Source organism: Aspergillus udagawae (assembly GCF_001078395.1).
Source record: "Aspergillus udagawae IFM 46973 DNA, scaffold_5, whole genome shotgun sequence".
Classification (NCBI taxonomy): Eukaryota; Fungi; Ascomycota; class Eurotiomycetes; order Eurotiales; family Aspergillaceae; genus Aspergillus; species Aspergillus udagawae.
Genome location: NW_025091268.1, coordinates 118,940 through 140,618, shown reverse-complemented (window position 1 = coordinate 140,618; position 21,679 = coordinate 118,940). Strand labels below are relative to the sequence as shown.

General features: G+C 48.9%; 8 protein-coding genes across 8 annotated transcripts; 3 read left to right on the top strand and 5 right to left on the bottom strand.

Annotated features, from left to right (window-relative positions):
* Positions 1–673: 673 nt before the first annotated feature.
* Positions 674–2,307, bottom strand: Aud_006859 (putative MFS monocarboxylate transporter; the record flags this gene model as incomplete). Its single annotated transcript, XM_043291756.1, has 4 exons — positions 674–1,426; positions 1,556–1,918; positions 1,980–2,080; positions 2,136–2,307. 4 exons carry the CDS (start codon positions 2,305–2,307, stop codon positions 674–676), a joined length of 1,389 nt encoding a protein of 462 aa, XP_043147691.1.
* A 1,459-nt stretch (positions 2,308–3,766) lies between these two features.
* Aud_006858 (uncharacterized protein) lies at positions 3,767–5,394 on the bottom strand (the record flags this gene model as incomplete). Its single annotated transcript, XM_043291755.1, has 2 exons — positions 3,767–4,955; positions 5,036–5,394. 2 exons carry the CDS (start codon positions 5,392–5,394, stop codon positions 3,767–3,769), a joined length of 1,548 nt encoding a protein of 515 aa, XP_043147690.1.
* Positions 5,395–6,945: 1,551 nt separating this feature from the next.
* Aud_006857 (uncharacterized protein) lies at positions 6,946–7,713 on the top strand (the record flags this gene model as incomplete). The annotated part of the gene is made up of 3 exons (XM_043291754.1): positions 6,946–7,079; positions 7,155–7,385; positions 7,449–7,713. 3 exons carry the CDS (start codon positions 6,946–6,948, stop codon positions 7,711–7,713), a joined length of 630 nt encoding a protein of 209 aa, XP_043147689.1.
* Positions 7,714–8,777: 1,064 nt separating this feature from the next.
* On the top strand, positions 8,778–10,127 carry Aud_006856 (uncharacterized protein; the record flags this gene model as incomplete). Its single annotated transcript, XM_043291753.1, has 1 exon — positions 8,778–10,127. The coding sequence occupies one exon, from the start codon at positions 8,778–8,780 to the stop codon at positions 10,125–10,127; it is 1,350 nt and encodes a 449-aa protein (XP_043147688.1).
* Positions 10,128–12,596: 2,469 nt separating this feature from the next.
* Aud_006855 (Zn(II)2Cys6 transcription factor) lies at positions 12,597–14,323 on the bottom strand (the record flags this gene model as incomplete). Its single annotated transcript, XM_043291752.1, has 5 exons — positions 12,597–12,954; positions 13,008–13,243; positions 13,291–13,387; positions 13,455–14,153; positions 14,208–14,323. The coding sequence occupies 5 exons, from the start codon at positions 14,321–14,323 to the stop codon at positions 12,597–12,599; spliced, it is 1,506 nt and encodes a 501-aa protein (XP_043147687.1).
* Positions 14,324–14,650: 327 nt separating this feature from the next.
* Positions 14,651–15,667, top strand: Aud_006854 (uncharacterized protein; the record flags this gene model as incomplete). The annotated part of the gene is made up of 1 exon (XM_043291751.1): positions 14,651–15,667. One exon carries the CDS (start codon positions 14,651–14,653, stop codon positions 15,665–15,667), a length of 1,017 nt encoding a protein of 338 aa, XP_043147686.1.
* A 1,100-nt stretch (positions 15,668–16,767) lies between these two features.
* Positions 16,768–17,757, bottom strand: Aud_006853 (MBL fold metallo-hydrolase; the record flags this gene model as incomplete). Its single annotated transcript, XM_043291750.1, has 1 exon — positions 16,768–17,757. The coding sequence occupies one exon, from the start codon at positions 17,755–17,757 to the stop codon at positions 16,768–16,770; it is 990 nt and encodes a 329-aa protein (XP_043147685.1).
* Positions 17,758–19,181: 1,424 nt separating this feature from the next.
* Positions 19,182–21,023, bottom strand: Aud_006852 (uncharacterized protein; the record flags this gene model as incomplete). Its single annotated transcript, XM_043291749.1, has 6 exons — positions 19,182–19,514; positions 19,583–19,847; positions 19,924–20,043; positions 20,131–20,701; positions 20,781–20,850; positions 20,910–21,023. The coding sequence occupies 6 exons, from the start codon at positions 21,021–21,023 to the stop codon at positions 19,182–19,184; spliced, it is 1,473 nt and encodes a 490-aa protein (XP_043147684.1).
* Positions 21,024–21,679: the final 656 nt, after the last annotated feature.

Below are 21,679 nucleotides of genomic sequence, written 5' to 3'. Positions count from 1 at the left end.
ATCCGAGGGACTCCTGGCACATAGTGGCCGTTTGCCTTAATTTGTGGTTTGTATCAACAACTAATACCACTAGACCAAAAAGGTCGTCCGGACAGTGTACTTATCAGCCTAGTGGTATAGTATCTCAACAGTTTCCGTAGCCCGGAGCATAGCTCGGCAATTCTCCATTAGCCTCATGTATCCAGGTCAGACAGTAAGAATCTGTAGCCACCTTGCAAGGCAGACATATGTCAGAGCGTTCCTATACCAAGCCCCTGCTTATATATTTGTGAATCTTCCACACCACAAAGTCATTATATAAATTATTAGCTTATCCCTGGTCCTTAAGAATAATATCCTATCTTTTTACTATAACATAAAATTAAATAAATATAGATAAAAATAAAAGAGAAGAGACTTCAAAAATATTAAACACCTTACTGTTACTAAGAACGAGGATATTTTTATCCTTGACACGTACCATGGCTTTACCCTATAGGCGTTGTAGTTCCAGCTTGTTGGGGCTGCAGATGCGTCTAGATGTAGAGTTTTGATTCTTATGCTTAAGAATAGATCATGCTTTGTCTTCAAGTATACCGCTATTTAGAAAATCTTATTTCATCTTCAAACCAATATTTTCTGGAATGTGTCGAAAATCAAGGTCCTGTCTTGCACTCAAACACACAACCAGCTCTCAGCGACTCACACAGCGCACACCAGAGCTGATATAACCCCACATCCAGCTCCACGCTCCGAAAACTGCTGTGATACCAGTGAAAAGAATCAAGGTCCCATACTGAGTGCTAAAACCAGTTCCAGCGTTGTCGGTTTGCGAGCCACTGAGCGATCCCTGCTTGATTAGCGCCGTGCTCAGCGGACCACTGATGACATTGCCAATTCCCCGCCCCCCCGCAAGCAAACCAAAGACCAAACCTGTCTCCAAGGACGTGGAAGAGTCGCGCTTGATTTGTTTGATGATACCCGACCAAGTGGAACTAAAACCACCCGCGAAGAATCCATAGAAGATGGAGAATAGCGTGAGCAAAGCAATCGCCGTCTGAGGCGATTCAGACTCCGGAGATGATGCCATGCCCCACAGGAGGAACACGGATAGTGCTGAGCCTATCGAGGAGAAAAGCAGAATGTTCGATACTGCGAAACGATCACAGAGCATTCCCATGCAGATACCACCGACAATAGAAGTCGCGTTGAAGAGCGACACTAGCAATGTGCCCATCGTTCTTGACAGACCGACTATTGTGGTCAAGTAAGATGGCAGATACGTGGACGGCAAGAAATATCCAAAGCTTTGCATGATATTGCCTGCCTGGAGCGTCCAGAAGGCGGCCAGTCGGAGGAACCTGAGGTCCAGACGCCGGGCTGACGCTGAAGGCGAGACGGGGATTCGAGGCTTCATAAACGGCAAAGATAGTAGGCTAGTAAGCAACTGTGATTCGGTGTTAGAACTAAATGCAATCCGACAGTTACAGACGCAACCCGAGTTGGTTCGCCTGCATGGTCTCGCAACGAATGCGAAGTCGGGAACAAAAAGCAGTAATGAACGGGGGCATCATACCGTAGTGATAGTCCAAGCTCTGAAGGTCGTACTGGAACCGAATTTGTGTAAAGAAGCATTCGCCGCAAAGGGCAATGCAACGCCGGTTACGCTCTTGGCTGCCCACATGATCCCGAGGGCAAGTCCTTTTTTCTGTATGAACCATTGGTCCATATATAGAGACGATGGACTGAACATGAGCGCATTGCCGATGGCGCACATAATACCCTGAGTTGCAATGAGATGCCATACTTGCCGCGAGAAGGACGATAGAAGCGACCCGATCACGGTGATACATAGCCCTGTTGGAATGCACCAAGCTTGAAGGTGTGGATACCGCGTCAAAAGTGTAAATGTCACCGGCGATAAGAGGTACAGAAGACCCTAGCCAGTTGTGTTAGACCATATTGAACCCAATGACAATTGTGTGGCGCTTTGCCAATACAGTTGAAGTAGTTCCCACGGTAGCAAGGTCGCCTTTATTGCCCTGTAGTACATCATGCGTGGCGTAGTATTCTTGGAAAATACCGAAAACAGTCGAGAACCCTGGCGTGTCAAATTAGTCGTTGCTAACCTCTGGTCATTCGCGCTGAGTGCAAACCCCAGACTGGTAGCTGAATGAGACAGCATGCTGCGAGTAGTTGCCACGCAGCTCTTCCTCCATCTGCGGGGGGCAGCGAGGGTTGCTCTATCTCCGATGAAGTCAAGTCATCGGGAGAACGACGGGTCGGTATCTCGTTCAAAGTGATAGTCTCGTGGTTAGTAGAGCTCATGATTGTCAGGCATCCATATATCTGAGGAAAATATGGCGAATGGAAAGAATGCCTGAATCTGAACTCCAAAACAGATGTGAGATGACGTCACGTGAGCAGTTGCCCCTCTCGGGTTGATCCTGGACTCATGACTCATGGGAGCATTGTTGGGGCTGCCCGAGGTGTCTAGATGTAGACCAAGGACAACTCCACCACCACTTAAGGATATTCTTCCCCACAGTGCTCGGCCGCCGTCTTAAAGGGTGCTGGTCCACTGAGGCTGAAGTATATCAAGAAAGTTCAGACACCTTACAAGTTCACCAAGATGTTCCCTAATATCAGGAATGAAGAGCAGGGCAATTACTGGCTTGGGGGAACAAGGTCAACGCAGAACTGGTATATCATTGAGCAGACGCTGAGAGAGGAGATTCCTATCACTGGGAGTACCTAGCATCCACCTCAGAAAATGCATATATAACCAGGGCCTGTGTATCCATCAACCTCCAGTCCACTGCAGTTCAGAATTGATCCATATCAATGTCCATGGTAGCCGGTCCAGCGACGTCTGGGAAGCTGCTGGGTCCTAGATCATGACCTGGGAAGACTTATTCGTCAGCACTGTGACTGGTGAGGTTAATCTGTGTGGGTATCACCTCTAAATTGTTACTGATCGCGATGCTGCTGAAAGGCGGTTCCCCATTGTAGTGGCCCAGACGGTCTGATAGCACTCACTCTTGAAATAAAGGACGGCGCGGAGTGAGCGTTGCACTTACTAGAAGATGAGTTGATAAGACGCAATAAAGCTATAATGGTGGGTATATAGTATTATAGTTTCCCTAAGGGGGGGTTCTCTCTGTGGATTATTGAAACACCCTATATTAGATAATAAAGCCCAAGTCTCAGACCAACCAGCTAAGAAGCTGAAGATACAGGAGCAGCCTACTATGTCAGCATAGAAGAAGAAGCTTAGTGCCATTAAGGCAAAGGTGGCAGCAGACAAGCCATCTACATGTTTTCAATGATTAAAAGAATACTCTGATGTTTACAGAGTGAACAGATACCTTAAGACATTGCATCTGCAGCATCATAAATGCAACTTTTGTGATCTGTTACTACAGCTGGAGATGCGCCTACAGAGGAATGCACAGGAGGTACACCGGCTTCGTACCTGAGCATCCTTCTAGCGGCACTTGCAAGCCTAAATTGCATCACTAAAGTTAGTGCCCAAACAGGGCCGCGTAGCGCCATTTTCGTCGTCATACAAGCCAAAAACAACAACTTCAGAAATATTTCCGATGCAAAAACTAGCCTTGCGTCACAATAATCTCAAAAGCCCTATAACAGAACTTAACGGGTATTGCTGGATCTTGCGAATATCGTATCCGCAACGGCCCTATTCATGGATCTTGAAGCATATTCAAATTATTCTGACGTATACTCAAGTAGCTTGGTCTTAATCCAACAGTAATGCCAGCTGCCATCAGATTCCGCTTAGCATTGAAAGTTTGGTGAAGTGAACATTCTCCAAAGTAGCTTCAGTTGCCCAAATATCAACCACCCCCCTGAATATTCCGGCCGGATGAGCCCCTGTTCCAGCGGGAATAAGTTCAATGCAGCGTGCACCTGGCATATTTGGCCTACTTTCCAGATCCGCAATTGGGAAGAACAGTGCCGCAGAAGGTTCCAAGGGCCTAACAGGCAGAATACGAATGGATCCTGCCCCGTCGGGAGTCGGAAGCTGTTCGTAGCGCCTGCAGAGCGCGGAACCATTCTCACGAACCTTTACAACGGCGAATGGCGCTCCAGTCCTGGTCTGGATGTGAATGGCATCATTTCCTGGCGTTGCAGGGTAAGTCCACGACAGGCCCGGGAGATTCGGCTTCCAATTGACGTCGAAGAATATTCCCAAGGGCAGATATTTACCATCGGTCACTTTGATGTGCCACGGTAGTTGAGCAATATCCTGTTGATTTCCACTTGCGCCGGCTACCAGCACCGTGGACCACTGATGCTCCTGGAGCAGACGTGCAAAGAAGACGGACTTGACCCGGTCCATGTCCGCGGCGTTGTTGTACCAGGGCGTAACGTTCGCTAGCTCCAGTGCTCCCAACAATGCCCAGCACTGATCCTCCTCCACACCGTAATGGCGCGAAAACTTCCCAGCTAGGATGTACAACGGGGACTTCTTAGTGTAGGCGATCAAACCCGAGCGCAGGAGGCGGGAGAGGAACTGTGCGACATATTGGTAGTTCTCTTCTGAGGCGCGGATGAATTGAACTACTTCGTCGTAATCACCACCATCTTGCGTCTCACTGATCTTCAGGAAAGCTGTGGCGATGTGGATAGCGAATGTTGTGAGACCGGCTGTGAGGTCAAGCACGGATGCCTGGCCTTGGTTGTGAAGGAAACGGTCATCGCGTAGTGTCGTACCTTGGTAATCCAACAAAAGAGTCTCACTGAGAAGAACCCCCTCCTGCAGTGTCCAGCCAGAGGTCAACCAAGGCTCAGCTTCCTGTATCTCATGGAGAAGGCTATCAACGGCATCAAAGTACCCGCGGAGGTTCTGTCTTGGCAGCTGATTTTTCAGCAACTTCTCGATCGGAGAGTCCTGACCCCAATTCGTGCGATGAAGCCATACGATGCTTCTCTTTGCCCCTTTGTAGATTACCCTAAGCACTCATCAATATCAGCATGGCTTTCACCAAATGAAGAGAGGAATAGCAAGAGGGGAAAATAAAGAAATGCCTACATCTGCTTCCCGACCTCTTGTCCTTTGGCCTGCAATAGCTCTGGAGGTAACGTGCTTGCGTTCCCCTGTGGAACACACATCCAGTCCCACCACACGTATCGAATCTTCATGCTTGAAACTACACTCCGAGCCAGGCCCAGAGGCAGGACTTCGACAAGCGGAACTGGCCACTGTAGCCCTTGTGGCACGTCAGGAGGGGCCTGGTTCCACGAGGCCCACCTACCCCAGGTGTAGGAGATAATGCCGTATCCGTTCCGCAGCACATCGTCTTCGATCTCTCGATAGTCACGGATCGCCCACTGTTCGAGATCAAGCAGCCACCGGGGGTGATTGGGGTTGTTTGGGGGAATATTGGCCATATCTCAGGTTGCTAAAGGAGATGAATCAGAAGAAGAATAGGTGTTTTCTAAACTCTCACTCTGCAAGTGTGAGTTGATCGTAGAGTCTGCCAAAGGATTATTGTATTCTTATATCAATTGGTGTACGAACAGTACTGTTTAGAGGATTCCTATAGCATGCACTAGGACCATGTCGACACACATCATTCATATTCCCAGCTGGTGGGGTCAAGTTTGGAGAGTCGATACTCGGGGTTCCCCGAAGGCTAAGTTCAGCTGGACATGGATCTCCCACTGGCGATGATTATTGTTGACTTGTCGACCAAGCGATGAGAAGCAGTAACTGGGTCTATGCAATGATCTGCGGGTAGTTTGGCAGTCTTCTGCATTGTCTGTTGTTTTATCACATCTGTAGTCGTTGCCTAACCAGCGGTGGCGCTGCGTGTCGTTTATCATGGCTCTTCAGAGTTTTCGAAGGCAGATCCCCAAAGGCTAAGAACAGCTGGACATGAATCTCCCACTCGCGATGATTGTTGTTGACTTATCGACCAAGCGATGAAACGGGATAACTGGGGTTATGCAATGATCTGCGGGGTAGATTGGCAGCCTTCTGCATCGTCTTTTGTTCTATCACATCTGTAGTCGTTGCCTAACCAGCGGTGGCGCTGCGTGTTATTTGTTATGGCTCTTTAGAGATTTAGAAGGCACATCCTCAGAGATGAGAATCGTCAGCGCGTAGCTGGCTGATATGATTTGAATGTTTGCACACGATGCAGGATGCAGACGCTGGACGGACGCTGTTTAGCTGTCTAGTCTTCTGCGCACATCATTCAGCTCCACAAAGCTTCTCCGTAGAACCTCAAGCAATGATTTCATCACCTCAACACATTGCGATCACAACTTATCTCTGATAACGGCTTCAATCTACCGGGCATGTTTGGATCTGGCGCAAGATGCCGTTTCTAATCTTCCTGGATATGAAAACTATGTGTTGACCGAGATATCTACAGTACCATCTCTAGAATCGTAATCTGTGTAGCATCTTGGGAGTCCCATATTTATGTCATTGTGCGTCCGTGCTATTGATTCTGTGCTTTGATTTTATGTAAAAAGTGACTCTGTGTAACATTCGCCCCGCTTCAAGTTTACAGGCTCGCTTGTTATTGGTTTTTATTCCCTCATAATTCCAGAAAGCCCCCCCCCGGCATACGTGACGTGAGACTGCGCTAGTATGTTCGCGACCAAGGCTTTATCTATGGATGTGAGAGGAGGCATCCGACTTTGAGATCGATGCGAACCCCATACGAACAGCGCGTCACGTCCTCCACACCCCACCCCTTACACCTGGCTGCAACGTAATAATTCAGCAGGCAGCTGAATTGGGTGGTGAATGCCACTATGGCATTATTTAAAAAATGCAATCACCCATTCTGCCATATCAATAATCAATCTAACTCTTACCGAACAGACCAACGTCTAGTAATCAAGGGATTGGCCCTCGATCTCTGCTCCCAATTGAAACGGAATCAGATAAACCTGTTTTCTCAATCTTCTTAACTGGAATTCGTCATCATGGGTCAGATGGTTTCATCTGTCATCGACAGTATCCAAAATGATGCAGAAAAGCAGAGGTTGGCGAACGATGCCTTGAACCAAATGGAGGAGCTGGGTAACCAACAGGTTGAATCTTTCATGCTGGCTGTCACGTAAGTTGCTGCTGTCAAACAGTGACGATTGACATACTTTTCTTTCATCTTCCTAACCAAGTCACTTCAATATAGTAACAGGGCAGTGGACGCAAAGTTGATCCCCGTCGGTCAGATTATGCATCAAGAGTCGATCGTGCGATGCGGCATCTCCAACACACCCGACGACATTGGCAAAGAGATCACCGATGCCTTTGGCTCGTTTGTCAAAGGGGACTTGGCAAAAGGAATAAGTACTGTAGTCCAAGACGGCATCAAGGCCCTTGTTGGTTCATATGAAGGAAACAAGTCGACACGGACTAGCTAGTGAGTTCAAAAAAGCTCTAAGGTTCAATTTGCCTGTATACTTACCACACCCTCTCATGACAGTACTATCACGACTGGAGACCTGGGAGGTATCCAAAGGGTTGACATTCGAATGTTTGCCTGGCGGTATTCGTCTAAGCAACTAATAGATATCACGAAAGATATGATCGCCGTGGCTGTTATCATCTCATCCGTGGACCCCAAACTCGTCACCGACTTTTCCATTCGAACCTTGATCCAAGAACAATATGGGAATCTTCCGCTAGACCAACAACAAGCCCTGCTCAAAACAATTCTGGACGCGAAAAAAGAAGCATCATCGGTGTGAAGGTGAATGGATTTGGCTGCATATTCATCTTCTGTAGAGCGTGGCCAAGTATTACATATACTAGGGGTGGTGAAGAATCTATGCGCTTGACTCTTTTCTTACAAATACACAAGTTTACTCGTAATTGAATAGTTCACATGGCACCTGTAACGGGCCAGAGCGTACCGCTTGCAAGAAGCTCACTCGGAGGTTCTTAGTTGTGCGAATGGCAGTGAGAGAAACGAGGATCTGGCAGGGTCAGCTAATTTTTCGACCCATCAAAGACTAATTACTACTGACATTCCAGATATATGTCAGGACAAACTTCGCTATAAAGAGGTAGATAACCCAAAGCCTAGAGCCCGTGTCAGTAGCCATGCTGAATGTCGGACTTGAGCTAGGAGAGGCTCGACGAAGGAGCTCACGTGTAGCCCGTCACGTCAGAGCGAAATTCCACTGGAGCGAGCACTCCAGCGGTGAAGTCGCTGAAGACAGACACGACTTTACCGAAGATTAGGTCCATCAATGGGAGCAGCGTGCCGGAGGCTATCATGCAGACAAAAGCGCCAACATTGAGGACCCATCCCAGCGATCATTGTAGCTGAACACCCGCTACCATATAGTAATATCAGTCACCGAGAGGGAGATGCAACCGCCTAGTCCTTACCAAGTAGCTTTTTGCCGGCATCGACGTGGGTGACCCTGACTTCGTGGCGACAGCCGAGTCACGACGGCCCAACCCCCGTTCCACGGCAATTTATGTATCCCTATCGTGCAACTCCATCCTAACGGGAGATTTACGAGCCGCAGTATGTTTACCCAGAACCTGATCTGCCATATGTCAACTTGGAGCGGAACGTTTCCTAAATACTTCCACCGCTGTTTCCAGGCTAACGCTAAAATTTTAAAGTTGCGGTAGATCGCCCAATTCCGGACAAGCCCCAGGCCCACTCATTATGAGTCATGATCCATACATTGTGAATCAGTGGGTGGCTTGATAGGAATGGCTCCACAGGGGCCCACGGGGGAATTGGGCATAAATTTGACACCTATCCGCCGTATTTGCCATGACATACCCCTGCGTTATGGATGAATGCCTTGATATTTTCGGTCAACAGACCTTCACGATTAATATTCAGTCATGTTTCTGCTTTCCTCTCGACGATGCTTCCCCTTCCGCACATTCAGTGATTATCGACACTCTTGCCAGAGGTCTTGAGCGGCTGCGTGCAAGCTTTCCGTGGTTATCTGGTCAAGTTGTTAATGAGGGATCTGGCGATGGTGATACAGGCCGGTTCATGATTAGGCCACTGGAAAATCTGCCGCAGCTGGTTGTGAAAAATCTTCAACATGACCCCCGGGTAGCGACAATGAAAGTCCTGCGACGCGCTAATTTCCCAATGAGCATGCTCGATCAGGACACTCTGGCGCCACGGAAGATTTTCCCCGAAGACAGTTCAGAACCGGCACCCGTGTTTCTCGTTCAGGCGAATTTTGTTGTTGGTGGCCTCCTCCTTACATTCGTCGCTCAGCACAATGCCATGGATGCCACCGGCTTAGGTCACATTATCGGTCTATTCTCAAAGGCTTGCCGGAATGAACCGTTCAACGACCACGAACTTCGAGACACCAATCTTCCCCGCCCGAATATCGTTCCGCTACTCAAACAGAGTGATATGATGGGCGCCGAGCTTGATCGTTACATTGTCACAACTGCGCCCTATAGCACGCCGTCCGAGGCGCGAGGGTCTCTTCCACCGAAATGTATATGGACATCCTTTAAATTCTCGCCTCGGTCTCTGAAAAGACTGAAATCGACCGCCATGGGATCTCTCTCAACCCCATCCTTTGTCTCTACGGATGATGCTCTAACCGCCTTCATCTGGCAATCCGTCGCTCGAGTCCGTCTGCTCCGATTGGACCCCTCCGTACGCTCAACGCTTATGCGCGCCGTTGATGTGCGGAGCCCTCTGGGGATCTCTCCGTTCTATCCGGGGCCCATTCAAAGCAATGTATATACGGAGTTCACCCTTCAAGGGTTGGTTGAGGAGTCGTTGGGCGGTGTCGCATTGGAGCTTCGATCAGCCTTGGACGACAAATCACGCTTGAATCACCACACGCGCGCCATTGCAACCTTCCTCAGTCACACATCCGATAAAAATATTTTCTCCTTTGGCGCAAAGCTCGATACAACAACAGATCTCATTCTCAGCTCGTGGGCGAAAGTGGAGAGCTATTGCTGTGACTTCAGTCTTGGTTTGGGATTGCCTGAGGCTGTGCGAAAGCCGAGATGTAATGAGGTAGAGGGACTGACTTTTCTATTGCCGAAGACTCCTGAAGGCGAGGTCGTAGTTGCATTGTGTTTGCGTGGTGAAGATATAGAAAGGCTACAGTCTGATGTTGATTTCATCAACTATGCGGAATACATTGGGTAGAGGCTAGTCCGTGATGAGGAGAAATCAGACAAATCTTGAACACCAAGAATGTCGATCTGCTGCTGTAATATGTAGTTCTGCACAATGCTTAGGACTTGGGGGCAAACCAATGTCATGATTCATGTGGCAACTCTTTCACAGATGCAGACTACACATCTTCTTCCGAATGTTGTTGGCCAAGACAAATCCTTGTCAAGCAATGGAAGCCTTATTTTGGAATTTAACGATCTATTTGATATGTGGTGACTGAAAAATAGCAATATTCCTTCAACGCAACCAATACATTAGAACTAAAGCTGAGTGGTGACCTTCTTACCTCTGCAATGGATCGGCCGATTCGTGGTCCACTACCACCTGTGCAAGTTGTCCGCTAGATTCAACAAACCTCAGCGGTTAATCAAGCAAAGAAGCAGTTTGTAATCACCCCTGCTATAATTGCACGAAACACAGCAACAGTAATGCATCAGTGATATACCATATTCACTGAACAGTCTTCAGCCATGCCTGAGTCTCCAGAATTGTAATTCATCATAACATGTACTTACTATCCAGCTTGATATGACCTCCAGAGATTGAAAGGATTTGCTGTAAGGAGGCCAATTAAGCCTTTTTCTTCACAAGCACACCCTGAATCCTAGGCAGCAAACTAAATGGTTCTTCAGGTTCTTCAATCTCATGCGGGTTTTCCCACTCTCCGCTGTTGAGAATGTCCGCCAAAACATTCCGGGTCAGATGACATCCAACAAATGTGCTCCAAGCAGGATTCCAGCAAGCTAAGGTTTCTTCATGTGAGCCGCTCTGAACAACTCGTTGGTCCCTCCACTAGAGATGAACTCAATAGAGTCATCCAGGAACGAGGAAAGGGTGGCAGGGACCGACATACCTTGCGCTACTGTCGTCAAACGGTTTCTACTCCATCCGTGTTCCCAGAATATAAACTTGCCTCCAGGTTTGAGCAGCTTCTACACCTCCTTCATCACGTTCTTCGGATCCTTTACCGCACACAGAACCTGGATGCATAACACGGCATCCAAACTCCCCTCCGTGATTCCCTCTTCTCTCAGAACATCGCTATCTTCAACGCCACAAATTATAAGCTTATACCTATCCTGCAGGCTATGCTTGTCCAATTTGGCATCTATGTCATCTTTAAAGTAGGGATTAGGCTCAACGCCATACACGCGTTTGACAAGGGAGGGATCATAACGATCAATCTGATTGCCTGGCCCAGGGCCTAGTTCGAGAACAATGCCGCCAGCGGCTTGCACCAGAGCGGGAACAATGGTTGTGTTTTCATAAGCGATAAAATCACTAGCTGCGCATGATGGTCAGCAGTCTACTCCGTTCACTAGTTGAGTGAACGAGGGAAGATATGGCGAGTGGGTTACGTTACACGTTATACTGAACAACTTTGCTGAAGCGGCATCTCGAATTTTTTGTAGGCGGCCAAGTGCAGCGAGACCGTCTCGACGAATTGCTTGGGCCAAAGCTTCCCAGTGCACTGTAGGGGAGGGATGATTAATAGAGTGGTGAAAATTGATGGCGGGGCGACAAAGACCTACAACAAATAGATAACCAGATCAGCCCCCATGAACGGAGAATGGAAGCAAGACGACCGGGTTTGGGGGGCATAGTTGAGATCTTTACAGAATAGGGACGGAAATGGTGTCGGGGAGGAAACAGAAGTTGAATGCCGGTGGGCTTGTCGCTCAAGTTATAGAGTCAGCAGTCTACAGGCTGGCCGCGTGGTGTTATATCAATCCATTCCAGTTTAGCTCTGGCCTAGGTTGAGTCCGAGTCTCACAAAGCGACCCTTGTCAAGTAGGGCTCAGGGCTCATGTAGTGTGCGGGGTTCGGCGGAAAGCATCCACAGGGGCGTGCGTCCAATAGATACAGGGCGCTGGTTGGCCCCTCGATGATCTGCTAATGCGGGCTTATGGCACAATCTCACCTATTTCATACTACATGGCCCACTGGTAGCAGTGGTATTAAATTGTAAGGTATAATTTAGACTATAACTCATCCAACGGCGCGAAGTTCACCTGCCCAGGCCGCGCCATTACCCGGAGTGTCTCCTCAGCATTCTCCCCCCACTTTTGGCGAGGAGCTGCCTCCCTCCTTCATATCTAAGCCTCTGCCACAGATCCTGCACCATGGGGCCCTCGAACCGCGCTGACCCGAACGTACCGCAGGTGATCATGCCCCCTTTGCGCAGTTGGTGCGCTTTTCTGGTCCGCCGGGAAGTTCATCACATGGTCGCGAAGACCATGTCCACATTGCCTGCAAGTATATCAGCAGCGTCTTTCGCAGAGGCGGTGCAGTAGCAGTATCTCATGTGTAGAAGACAGCAAGGGTAGACGTCATATCAATTACCAAGGCTAGATTATGTACGAGGAAAATGGCTATTTATATGGGGGACTGTCGATGTGAAATACTGAAACCAGTATCAACTCTATGCAAGCATGACCATTATATCCTCAAATGAATCGCTTCCTGAGCCTCCAACAGCTGCAGATACACTCCCGCCACATTCCACCGCACCTCGATTGTGCGAAACCCCTCCCGCAGACTCTGCACCACCGCTGCCGCATGTGGCGTCTTCCGTTGAGCCCGCATATGTGACCCGCAGATGCGGTAGGCAAAGTATAGCCCCCATGGGGACATGTCTTCCGGGTCGCGGCCAAGGAAACATTGTCGCTCCACCAGGTTAGCGCTGATACGGTCGGTGATCTGTTCCAGCACGACTCGTGCCCGTCGAAATCGGTCGCTGTGGGGATCAGCAGCCTGGTCAGGGGCGAGCCACGGGGTATACAGGGCGACAAGCGCACTGGTAATCGAGACCAGTCAGTTTCATCAACTGCTAAGAGAGGGTTTACAAACCTGTACACAAAGGTAATCTGATCATAGTCCGGACAGTCAATGTTCAATGCCGCAGCCAGCATCGACTGCAGGGTGCGATCGAGCTGCATCCAGACCTCGTCGTGGATGGCGACATCGCTGGCGAGGTGGTGTAGGACCTGTCCCAGGAGTCGGCCAGCCTGACACAGCAGAGCGAACTTGCTCATATGGCCCGTCATTGGAGAAGACAGGGTCGAGAGGTCCTCTGGTCGGACAATCTACTCTAGGTATTAGAGACTGGCAGAACACAAGTGTACGGACCTACCCCCTGGTCCCATGCTGCATCATCCGCGGGTAGAAGATCGTCCAAACGTGGATCGGCAGTGGCGAAGGGTCGTCCCGGGCAGCCGATACTCACGAAACTATGAATGGTTCAGCCATTAGTCTACATTAACGTACATACGGTGTGCATGCAGCCAAGCGGCTTACCGATCCAGAATCACTATCGCCCACCAGACCCTCCGCCGTTCCTCCATCTCCACAAAGGTAAGCACTCTCCGGGTCGGCACTGTGCGACCAACGTTGATGCCCAATGCGTGAGCGTACCGCGCACATGCCCCAATCGACAGGTACGCCGCCGGGTAGATCCCATGGCCCAGTTCATACAGCGCCACTAGGACCCCAGCCTGCAGCACTAGGATGGAGAAGGTGCCTTCGACTTCCACGTAGAAATGCCGAACGGCATAATACAAGGGGGTGCGGGGTCCCTGCGCCCCAGCCGGGGGGAATGTGGCAATTAGCTTGAGGGCCAGGAGCAACAGGACTACATCGGGGCGAGTGTGGAATGCAGGCTGCAGATAAATATCGTAGAATCTCTTTTTCGAGATGAAGGGCATCCACTGGTGGATGTGCTCGAAGAACCGGCCCGCAGTGAACCGGATCTCACCCAGGTCACCGAGCAGGTGCAGGATGTGCGATGGAACAGATACCGTGCTGTGCGCTGTGTCCACCTGGCCGTGCTGCAGTAAGCCCGGGTCGAGGAAGAGGATGGTTGGAAAGTCTATGGTGCGGACATCCTGTTGCTGCTCCTCGTTCAGTGGAGAGGGATACCATCCCCTCTGGGGATCTGACGCGGTCGTTGAGTGCGTGCTAGCTTCTTGCCACCTGTATTCACATGTCCGGCGTCGTCTGTGGCGGGGTCGAGAGTCAGCTCTGCTGCGTTTATGAGGTTGTTTACCTTACTTAGCGCAGGAGGAGCACTTGGGAAGTGCCTTGTCGCACCTTCTCTTGCCCGATCTGCAGGACCGACAAGCTTGCGGAGCCAAATCGAGGCTCGAATCACGACTGGTGGTCTGCATGATATGCGTAGACTGGGAGTGAATGTTGACTGAGGGTGTAAGGCATATACGGCGGCTGCAGATGGGGGCGGAGAATACGGCCGCAATACCCGCAATGTGGGGACCGCTCTTTCGGCCAATGCTGCCCGGTATTGACTGGAGCGTATGGAAGCCGTACCGAAGACCGGATGACAAATCTGGCGATCTGGGGAGATATATACACACTCATAAATACCAAGACATCACTCTCATGGTCGCGGAGTATACGATAGAGAATCTCATCAAGCTCATCTCACTACTATCCCCTTCACATCCTGAGCGCTTGCAATCTGCAACGGGCTGCACAAGATGGGTTCCGTAAGTCCCTACGCTGCGGCGCATCTCGACCCCCAAGGAGCCGGGGACGCCCGGCCAACCGCCCTCCAGATCATCCAAGATGAGGGAGTTGAAGGCAAGCTGGCCGACAAAGTGATTGTCATCACTAGTGCCACGTCAGGCATTGGTGTCGAAACCGCTCGCGCCCTGAAGGCCACGGGGGCCACTTTGTTCCTCACGGCCCGCAACCTGGAGAAGGCCCACAAGAGCCTTGCTGGCATCCTTGAGCCCGGCCGTGTCTCTCTCGTCGAGATGAACCTAGATTCCTTCAAGAGCATCCGCGCTGGTGCAGAGCAAATCCTCTCCGCCACGAAGGGTCACGTTAACATCCTCATCAACAGCGCGGGAGTTATGGGCCTGCAGAACTACACGCTCATCGAGGATGGGATCGAGGCGCACTTCTCCGGCAACTACATGGGGTTCTTCTTGCTCTTCCAACTGCTGAAGCAAGCTCTGCTGGCAAGAGTAACCCCCGATTTTCATTCCCGCGTGGTAGTGGTGGCCTCCTCCGCACACCGCGCCGCCACTCTCCCGTCCAGTGACAACTACAACTTCGAAAAAGGCGGATACAACCATGAGATAGCCTACAACAACTCCAAGCTGGCGGCTGTGTACTTGGCCAACAAGATCGAGAGAGATTATGGTGCTCAGGGGCTGCATGCCACCAGTCTGCATCCCGGTGCCATCAACACCAACATCTCCCGCAACATGCCCCCCGAGTTCCTGGAGGGACTCATGACCAACCCGTACATTCTCAAGATCCTGAAGTCGGCGGAACAGGGCGCAGCGACAACCGTCTGGGCTGCCGTGGGCAAAAAGTGGGAGAAGAAGGGTGGGAAATATTTGGAGGACGCCAGGGAAGCGGAGCGGGGTGAAGACAATGGTCAGACTTTTGGAGTGGGATGGGTGAAGCAGACCTACAATCCCGAGGAGGAGGACCGCCTCTGGAGAGACTCGCGGAGGATTGTTCGTCTGGAGGGTGACGCTTGATTCTCAGGAGATGAGTGCAAGAGCTCATGGAATAAAATGCATGTGCCATGCCAGCTATAAGACTTGCTGCTATGAGGAAAGATCAACTTGCTTTCTTGTTACAATGTCTTGTTCATTTATAGACTCTGTGCATTGATGACGATTGCAATCAACATAAGCTGCTGCTTTACAGAGCCAGAAGCATCTTGACAAGTATATTAGGGTTGACCCGGCCTTTGCCCAATCACAATAATCCCCATTCGGACTTGTATTAGACGACCAATCTCTGTTAGCAACACGTACACTCCCCCGGAGCCGATCAAGCTTAACGCTGGAAAATATTTGGGGGATGCAGCATCGTAACGTATATCATTACACATATTCTTCCCTTAGGACTGCATCATCCACCGTTGGAAAAATATGTTTAGTGTTTAGTTGGACAGTACGAGAATATATCTTGTCTTCGTAATCATAATATCAAATAAGGTATTCCGACCCTGCTCATCCAAGGGGACAACAACCAAAATTAAGCACGTCGGTAACCATACTTGATCATGTGGCCGACTCGCTTGTTCCCGTCCTTACCAGACTGAATGGGTACTGGTTAGTTTAGTTTAGCAATTTATCATTATCATTGTTGTTAGGACAGTAGGAAAGAACAGCTTGGCCAGGGGGGGGTTCCTCGCCTACCTCTCCAAGAATCTCACTTGTGCCTTGTCTGAGTCATTCCCATTCCCTTACTACTCTGTACTTCCACTCTTGCACTCTCAGTCTGTATCCACAATAATAAGCTATATGGGACAACCATGGTAGGTGTCAACACCCACCCTAGAACCTAATATCTAATATTATTTTTCTCTCTATTAATAGCAGGACTCCTAGTACTTCTTAAACTATTTCTCTTTTATTTTTATCTATCTTTGTTGATTTTATATTGCTGTTAGAAATCAGGATGTTACTAGTAGAGAATTTGCGAAATGAGCCCAGCAAGCTATAATGATTCCTACTGGTCTGATTGATGGGTATTACTACTAATTTCATTCTGTTCTATATTATTCTAGCATTTGCTCACTAACACCCCTCAACCTTGGCTATATCTACATTCGTCATCTATAATGAACCTAGAACGACGCATTAAAAAACGCCTGTGTCGAATATCTCAGTATGAAACTGCCTTCACGTTGAGGAAAGCGACCCTTGAGCGAGGTTTCCAATTCCTGCCATGATGATGACTCCGCGAGAAGCTGCTCGAAAGTCTCAATATATGTTTTGGTCTCGCTTAAGTGATTCTTCTCATAGTTGTCTGTGGGAAGCGCATGCGATGGAATCACATATTGAGGATGCAGTCCAGCCACCTTGTCAATGCTCTTGAGCCACTGTGAACGGAGTTCCGCCGTCGGATTCTCGGCTAGATACTGGTAGCAATTGCCATAGACAACGTCTCCGGTAATGACGGTCTTGACCTCAGGCACATAAAGCACAGTAGAGTTAACTGTGTCTCCCTCGCCGACTGGTACCGCTCGCAGCTCGTACTGTTCCTTACGATGGCCGTTCCCGCTACTCAAGTAGAAAGATAGATTGGTGGAAGGATCGAGGATATCGAGGTTGATATCGGAAAGGTCCGGCGCCTCAAGATTGGGAAAGAGGGCAGCCCAGAATGAGGCGAAAAATCCAGGTTCGATTTGTTGGAGCATGTGGTCGTATACTTCCTGCGTTGCCAGGACTCTTGCACCGGGGAACCGTTTTTGGATCATGGGGATGGCGAAGAAGTGGTCACCGTGGCCGTGGGTCACATATATCCCCGTGAGCTTCCGACCTGGAATGGTGGCACTGATCCAGTCTGCCAGTTCCTCGCCGCGTTCAGGAGAGATCGGTGCATCGACAAGTACAGCTTCGTCTTTGGTAGATATCAAGGTGAATGTCGTTGGTGAGAAGCTGACATCAGTCGAATTCTGATACACGAGGGGTACTGGGCTTGCGTGGTAGGTGTAAATTTGCAAGTCCCCTTTTTCAATGATGGGTTCAGTAGAGCATGGACACGTGTCGCACTTGGCAAACACGGTGCTCACTGATGTAGCGAACAACAGCGCGAGAGAGAAAGGCAGATGCATGGTGGCAGGAATAGTATGATCTGGACCAAGAATGAGTACCTGAAAGCGGATAATTTTTGGACTTTATATAGTTCGAGAAGCTCACTAATCAAATATTTGTTCGTTTATGGTAATCAACTTATATTGATTTATGATCAAGGTAGAAGCTAAATATAATTGATGATATCAACAGAATATCAGAATAAGCAATTGATCAGTAATCAAGGAGAAAGCTTACCTTGTACAATAAGCTTGTCAAAAAGGTTGAGAATATGGCAGTGTAGTTCATTAGAAATCGCTAGAGCTCAATGGACCTGGATATACCCTTATTTTTAATGAAGGAGGAGCGCGCAGTGGCTTTCGAATGACTGACTGCCAACTGAGCGTCAGTTTCGAGCCTCTATTTACGGTTTTGAGGCCCACACATCAGAGAAGGCTTTGCGGCACCCTAAGTAATCGAAAATATATGGCTTTTCCCCCGTATGTGTTCGCATGTGGAATTTCAGTGCACTTGGCTGGATGAAGCTCTTGTTGCAATTCTCGACAGTACAAGAGTAAGGTCGCTCATTGGTATGGATTCGATAATGTCTGCTAAGGTCTGAGGGTGACTAGTAGTATGAAACCATTGCAGAATTTTCATACGGTCAGTCGATCTCCCAGTAGCGTTACCAAGTCCACTTTTATTATCACCATTCTTTCGAAGGCGACGTTTGACGCTAGCATTTACAGCAATGAAAGTGTTTATTGTCCGACGCGTGTTGCGGGATGATGGAGCTGCGTAAGGGATAAACATTGTTTGAACTTGCTCAGGACGCCAAGGACAAGGTATGACCACCTTGTCCGTGCGAGGTCAAGGGATTGCTGGTCTGTTTGGTAGCGGGAGTTGACGCTGATGGCGTGGCAGGGTGGCTTGGTGGAGGATTTCTGCTAGCGACAAGTAATCATAAAAAAATGAACCAATCACAGACATATATTGTCTAGAATATCTTACCGTACAGTTCAGAAAGGTGGAATCTTGTCAGGGCGCTATTCTCTGTAAGCTGTAAGTAACACCTGACTGTAGGATCTTGTAAGAGCTTCCTAGCTACTTTGATATTTCGGATTGCGGTATCTGACTTCCTTGGCGGATACGTTGTTCAAACCTTGTACAAACCTATACACACCCGAGGGGATTGATCGGCTCGGCGTTGGAGGCCACGGGCTGACTAAGCTAGTAGCAATCACGTGATGATACGAGATACATTCCGCAACTTCTATAAAGGGAAAAAAAAAATAAAATAAAAATACAAATACAAATAAAAGTGAAAAATATTCTCACATTGACTAGCTTTTCAAATTCAACCAACTCCAAGTCAAATTCTCTACCCAGCACAGTATTCTTCTAGAGTCATGCCCTCGTCAGGGAATGATGTTCTTCCGCCCTCACAGACTCCTCAACCTCATAATTACTTCTCCTTTTTCGTAACCTTAACTACCACCCGAAAATCCTGCCATACATGACAACAATGCGCATCACGGTCCCAATCAAATTCCTTGTTCTCCAGCTGGAACTCATACTTCAACAACAGCTTGGTAATAGTAAGACGCAAGATGCGTAAGCCCATAGTCTTCCCTGGGCAGGCATGCGTGCCCACTGAGAATGCAGAGAATGCCCCTAGCACATCTGAATCTGATCCAGAAGTTGACGGGAACATCCAACGCTCTGGTTCATAGCGATCTGGGTTTTGGAAATTCTTCACGGAGCGGTGGATGGAATACTTGTCTACGAAGACTTTGGCCTGTTCATAACGAACTTAGGAACTTGTCTTCTGTTTCAGAGAAAAGAGAGGGAAAGAGAGAGACTCACCCCCTTGGGCACGTAGACGCCATCTACCACTACGCCAGTCGAGATCCGGGCGCCAACGTCGTTGACTGGAGGCTGGAGTCGAAGGCTTTCCTGGAGGCAGGCATTGAGATATTGGATCTGGGAGAGATCCTCATCGGTAACAACACTCTTGTCAGGAATCGCGACCTGGAGTTCGTGTTGGAGACTTGCAAGAATTTTTGGGCGTCGCAGTAAGTGGTAGAAGACAGCTGATGCGGCGGCTGAAACGGGGTCATATCCTCCGATCCTGTTTAATCCATGAAATTTTTTAGTCTACAGAACACACACATCTCCACGTGGGCAAAAAAGCTTAGGACACTGACACCAGAAGACTTATATGTGCCATGCCACGCTTCAGCTCTGGACTTCCATTCGCGCCTTTGTCGGAGATCCCCAGTTTCTGTGCGATGATACTCTCTCTGAACTCCTTTCGATCTGTGAGCCTGTAGTAACATGCAACACGAAAGTAGATGAAATAATTAGCCCTTTCTGCTCAGTCCAAGGACTCAAGAATCTGATGAATGGCTTACTCCTGAATCCGACTGAAGGTATTCACTTGCACCCAGCGCGTATTCATGAAATAACGAACTGCCTTCCACAGGATGGTAGCAACCACCGAGGCTCCCGGCAAACGGCCAACATAAAACATCATATCCAATCCGGCAGTATACACATTATCCCACCTCCGAAAGGAATCAAAGGTCTTCTTGGTACTCATGGGAATTGCATGGCCCAGGAAGAAGTGACCCATGCACTGCCATATTAGCCTATCGAGCCCGTGAGTAAGATCATATTTTTCCCCGCTGGAAGCCGCCGCATCCAACTCGCCTTCCAACTCCGCTAGATAAGTTCTATGAATCTCCTCCTGGCTACGAGCTGGGTATGTAGCCAGGATTCCCTGGACCTGCGAACGGACACTCTTGTGATCTGTCCGGGTGGCCGCGGACTGAGCAGTTGTATTCCCGATCACGAGGTCGATCGCGAAACTGACGTTGTTTTGTGTTGGGGTGAATCCTTTGGTATACTCGTCCCTGTAAATATCGTCTCGTGCCTTGGGGCTTGCGAACGATAGCTCTGTTGGTGATATCCGGACTACTGGGCCTGCGATTTGGTTTTGTTAGACCGGACCATGCTCTCTCTCTCTCTAACTGGTTTTGTGTTCATCTGTAGCTTGCCGCACCATATTTTTCATGAAGACGTCGCAGTTTTGGAAGGAGTCTTCCCGAGTAGCGTGCATGCATGGCCCATAGCTTTTATGTTGTAGGGTCAGTCAGAGGCCTAGAATTCGAAGAGGAGCGGGGTCACGAACCGGAGACGTCGCGGCAATTACTGGGCCTGGAAACTTCGCCAGTGGGTTGAAATATCGGTCGTAGATCACACTGATGGCTAGTATGACCGTAATACTGATCAGCAGAATGGACATGGTGTTAAAGGGTATTGGTTTTGATTGCACATCCAGCTCGACGGTCTCAGCACTCAACAGCTATTTAGAGTCGATGGAAGGAAAACCAGCTGGGAAAGGAAGTAGTGCAAAAACAAAAGTTGGCCCCGTGATAAGGCTCGAAATATAGGAAGTGTCTTATGCTATCTCATTGGTATGTGTGATCTCAATAGTTAGCTGCATTTGGTTTCTAATACCCAGTTACTTGGCTCTCTTTCGTTCATTGGTGCATTCTGGTGATACTGCCGGGAGGTTAGCGCCGGCCACCATAAAGCTCACCCACCTTATCATTTTCTGATCACATCACCATCACTTACTATTTTTGACTCTTGTGTGCACTTGAATCTGGCAACACTACTTGTTCAGTACGTCTACTACATAGAAAGATTCATACTGTTAATGGGTTCAGGCTCATCTCAATTCTTAATTTCATGTCTGCGTATCTTTCATGACATTAGTGACTTCAAGGCTATGCATACCTGTGGATGGCGGGAGAAAATCAATCTTGAATCTTAGATAAATTGTAGATCAACATGATCACAATATCTGATTAGTCAAAAAAATCGTACATGGGTCTATAACGAACCACTTATGGATAATTTATATTTTTTTGCTTTTCATGCACTGTGATCAGGTGG